The following is a 4774-nucleotide window of genomic DNA, read 5'->3' as shown; positions in this document are numbered from 1 at the left end:
CTCAACACCTGCCACCAATGAGTCAACAGATCAATAGTTTATTTATTTAATAAACAGCATAGACATGTGGCTTCACTCAATAAATTGACCATCTATGCTAAACACCATGAAACATGTGTCATTACCACCATGAATCATTTTGCCCATATAATACATCATGGATCCTCAGTAATAGATATATCATCAACAGCACCATATCAGCTTCCACTAAGGTGGACACATGGACTCTCAGTTAACACCAGTTGCTACCAAACCCTTATAAAAGGGGACCTCTACACTATTTTCAGGGGTTGGCTTTTTAATCTTTGAATCTCTTTTTTACTTAAGCTCTTATTATTCAAACACAATACTGACTTAAGCATCGGAGAGCCTCCATGGCACCTAGCCTGGAGACCCTTTGACGCTCTTATTATTTTATAAGAGCTGAAGATTAGAGAAGCCATAAAGGGCGAAGATCACACCATTCAGAGACTGTTGTACGAAAAAATTGTGCATCAACACTAGTGATGACACCTGGGCACGAGTCAGGAGACAGATCGAAACACTTAAGTAGATCCTCTAAGACACAAGTCCAGGCTAGACCCGATCAGAGGCTGAGGTGGGAATCCAGTATCAGTGTATGGTGGAATATCTCAAGGTGATATATATCATGTACAAACTGACTGGCCCTACAAGTACATATGAAACCTTCTCAATCCTAAGTATCACTCAAATACCTATTCTGGCCTGGTATGGGAGAATAGGACAAGAGAAGAACACTGAACCAACGTTAACGGGTATGCACGCATATCATATTCGATTAAAATGAAGTAGTAGAGCAAGGTTGGCCATGGGGGAGATGAGGCTCTATAGACAACGTGTCGCGTTGAATGCAATGAGGAATAGATTTGCACCTACTTAGGTTGAATTCCCTACTATCAGGGATTGGAAACTATCTCAAATTGACCGAGTGTCGAACTGACGTGGCCGAGTTAAGAATGTCTTTATGAGATGTGATCTATAACCAATTGAGTTACCTGGGACTTATGAGATCCTATTTAACTTGAGGCCATAGTGCCTTTTGAGTTGGTCTATTCTTCTCAATGCGAAGGGATGCAGGCTCATCTAATTCGGGTGTAGCTAATTCTTACAAACCAATATAATAAAATGACATGTATCTTTTAGCATGTGAGAATCAAATTTTTTTTAATAGCATGTACATCTCACATATTATTTTAATAGCATTAATAAGAAAACATATGCTTTTCACATGCTTTAGACCACTCTTTGTAGCCTCACCAAAACCAGTTTTTGGTTATTTTGATGAGGCAATTTGGTGAAAGAGGCTAAAATCTTCACTTTTCAGCCTCATCATTTTAATCCAAAATAAATGGTGAGTGTACAGTACTCACTATTAATAGTGAATACTATTAATCACTCACCAATTGAATAAAAAAATAGTTTCTCTCTCCCTGTTATCTTTTATGTTTCGCTCTCATTCTTTAATAATTAAAAAAATAATAAACAAATTTTTGAAAAATAAAATTTAAATGGAATAATGAAAGTGAATTGTTAAAATAGTGAGGTTGTTAGGAGTACTTTTAAAAAAATAAATAGTTAAAATAGAGAAAATTGTACTTTTGATTATTTTGGTGAGTAAAATTTACTAAGGTTGCTACGAATGTTCTTAAGAATATATAGCATTCTTTGTAGCCCCACAAAACCACTTTTTGGTTATTTTAGTGAGGCAATTTGGTGAAAGTGACTAAAATCTTCACTTTTTAGCCACACCATTTTAACCCAAAATATATGGTGAGTGAATAGTACAAACTATCTTACTATCTTTAGTTTATACTATTCACTCACCAAATGAATAAGAAATAATATAATTTTTCTCTCTCATTCCTTATTCTTTGAAGAAGTTAAGAAATAAATAAATAAAGAAGTATTTGAAAAAAAAAATATTTAAATGGAATAATGAAAGTTGATAGTTAAAATAGTGAGGCTTCTGGAGGTGCTTTAAAAAAAAAATTGGTAGTTAAAATAGAGAAAAATTTACTTTTAGTTATTTTTGTGAGTAAAATTTGGTAAGGCTGGTAAAAATGCTAAAGAATTAGCTATAAACTAATTTGCAGGTAATCTGTGTCGCCCAATTCAGCCCAAGAAAAACTGCCTTGAACAATATCATGACATACATATATAATGATATTCTAATACACACACATAATTATAACCAAGCTTTAAATGAGTTTGAATGAACCGAGTCAAGTTTATACTAGCTTTGTTTATGATCCTAAATAGAGCCAAACTTAACTTGCAAGAATTTAGCTCGTTTTATAATCAAGTCAAAATTAATGTTGAAACCCAACTCATTTATTAAATGAATTGAAGTGTATATGAGTTTATATGAATTGTGCTCAAGCTATTAATAAACATTGAAATCTTGGTGTCGTACTTACGCGTGGGACATTTTATTTAGGATATGAATTAGATGATGTAAAAATAGGATAGTATGCTGTAGTTTTTTCAATGGTCTATTTAATTTTAATTTTGGGGAAACTTCACTTTACCTTTTGAATTGTCTCACTTTTGTAATGTTCCTATAAAGTTCAATTTCTCTCAATTTAGTGTATCCGTCTTTCAATTGTTTGTAATATCACCACTCCATTAACTTTTTCCAAAATACCCCAATTTGTTTTAAGAAAAATAAAATAAAAAAATTGCAAAGATTATGGTGTTGGTCCAAATTTTACCGTATTTGCAAAAATACCCAGGCTTTGCAAATAAAAAATAAAAATAAAAATAAAAAAAAGGTTATTTTGGGAATTTATTGGGATTTACCAAAAAATTATAATAGAGGGGGGATACTGAAAAAAAAAAAAAAAAAAATATGATACACTAAATTGAAAAGTTTTAAACTTTAAAAGGACAATTGCAAAATTGACGAGAGTTCAAGAGGTAAGTAAAGTTTGTTTACCTTCGATTTTTATATAACTTTGTAATACACTGTTGAGCCCAAAAGAACTTTGGCCATCTATATCGTCGAATGAAATTGATCCTGGCCGTCACTTTCAGTTAGACAAAATCAATTGTTTTTGAAAATTTGAACCGAGAGAAACAAATTAAAACAGAGGTCTCCACAAATCAATTTGGCTCTGAGCCTAAAGCTTGTGCTTTGATTATTAGATGAACGGTAAAGATTGATCGTTAGCCTTCTTGATTTGAAGATTGGGTAATGATCCCAGGCAGATGAACTTATGGAGAGCGGTAGAGATGAGGGGGTCCCCGTTTCCTTTTTTTTTTTTTAAAAAAAAAAAAAAAATCCTATTTTGACACATGTTATATATCTATATATATATAAAAGTTCATACATATGGGTAGCTAGCAACCCCATTTTCTTTTTTGTTTTAATTTAATTTTTTATTGATTAATAATTATAATGAGTAAATTTTGCTTTTGAAGTGTCAAAATGAAAGTATTTTTGAAAGACTGGTCAAATATGATTTTTTCATTATAATAATTACAATAAAATTGTAATTTTATGGACCCAAGTGTTACAACTTTCGGTTCGTGAGACTTTTGTCAAAAAATCAAAGCACTGTAAAAAAATTTTATGCATTTCTCTCTTAATTAAAACAGATTTTTCAAAACTAGGTGTCCACAAGACAACAAAAGGAATACATACGCAACAAATGCTATACTTTTCAAATTTTACTTTTTAAATTATATGTCATAATCCTACGAAATGATGTCACATTTACACTGTAACTCATTATTTAAACAGCAAATATATATATATATATATATATAGAGAGAGAGAGAGGGAGAGAGAAAAAGAGAGAAATATAACATTTCTCTACAGACACGCCCCCACCGCTTTTTTGTCCTGAGTCATTCAATGTCGACATTGTGATCAGTTGAATCTCATAATTGTACGAAATCTTATCCCATTTTGACTTTAAAAAACTCCATTGAATCCTAGGCAGCCAGGTGCTCACCAAAATTCGTCATGGCTCGTGTCATCTATGTAGACTACATGTCTTCTGGATTTTTTTATTTTTTATTTATTTATTTTTTGGTTCTATATAAGTTGAAGCGCGCAGAAAGCTGGTGAAGAGACGACGAACCTTTTCCCTTTGGATCAAGTCGGACTGTTAATATATAGTCTCAGAATGAGCTGGTGGTGGGCCAGAGCTACTGCCGCTGCAAAGGCACCAACTCTCTTACTTCCTCTAATTTCTATATATAAAATAAGCGCGCGATTTCCTAACACTAAGCTATTGTGAATTTTGCAGAAGAAATATGAAGACGAAGAAGCACCACCTCGAAGCTACCAGAGCGTGGGCCTGGTGATCGGCGTGACTGGCATCGTCGGCAACAGCCTAGCCGAAATCCTCCCACTCCCAGACACCCCCGGCGGCCCCTGGAAGGTTTATGGTGTGGCTCGTCGCCCACGCCCCAAATGGAACGCTAACCATCCAGTCGAATACATCCAGTGCGACGTCTCTGATTTTCATGACACTCAAGGCAAGCTTTCCCAATTAACCGATGTCACTGACATCTTTTACGTCACGTGGTCCAGCCGACCAACCGAGGCCGAGAACTGCGAGGCCAACGGTGCCATGTTCCGCAACGTGCTTCGCGCTCTTATTCCAAATGCTCCGAATCTCCGCCACATCTGCCTCCAAACCGGCACCAAACACTACCTCGGACCCTTCGAGAAAATCGGCAGGATCAAAATCCACACCCCACCTTTTACGGAGGATTTGCCACGTTTGAATGTGTCGAATTTCTA

General features: G+C 34.8%; 1 protein-coding gene across 1 annotated transcript in view; it reads left to right on the top strand.

Moving 5' to 3' along the window:
- Positions 1-4062: 4062 nt before the first annotated feature.
- The window catches only part of LOC132185103 ((S)-8-oxocitronellyl enol synthase CYC2-like), a 1313-nt gene continuing 601 nt past the window's right edge, over positions 4063-4774 (top strand). The window contains exons 1-2 of the mRNA XM_059598922.1: positions 4063-4190; positions 4275-4769. Coding sequence (XP_059454905.1) covers positions 4152-4190; positions 4275-4769 — 534 coding nt within the window. The 5' untranslated portion in view covers positions 4063-4151. The remainder of the gene's footprint in view (positions 4191-4274; positions 4770-4774) is intronic.

Source organism: Corylus avellana, chromosome ca6 (assembly GCF_901000735.1).
Source record: "Corylus avellana chromosome ca6, CavTom2PMs-1.0".
Taxonomy (NCBI): domain Eukaryota; kingdom Viridiplantae; phylum Streptophyta; class Magnoliopsida; order Fagales; family Betulaceae; genus Corylus; species Corylus avellana.
This window is presented reverse-complemented; position numbering and strand designations above follow the sequence as displayed.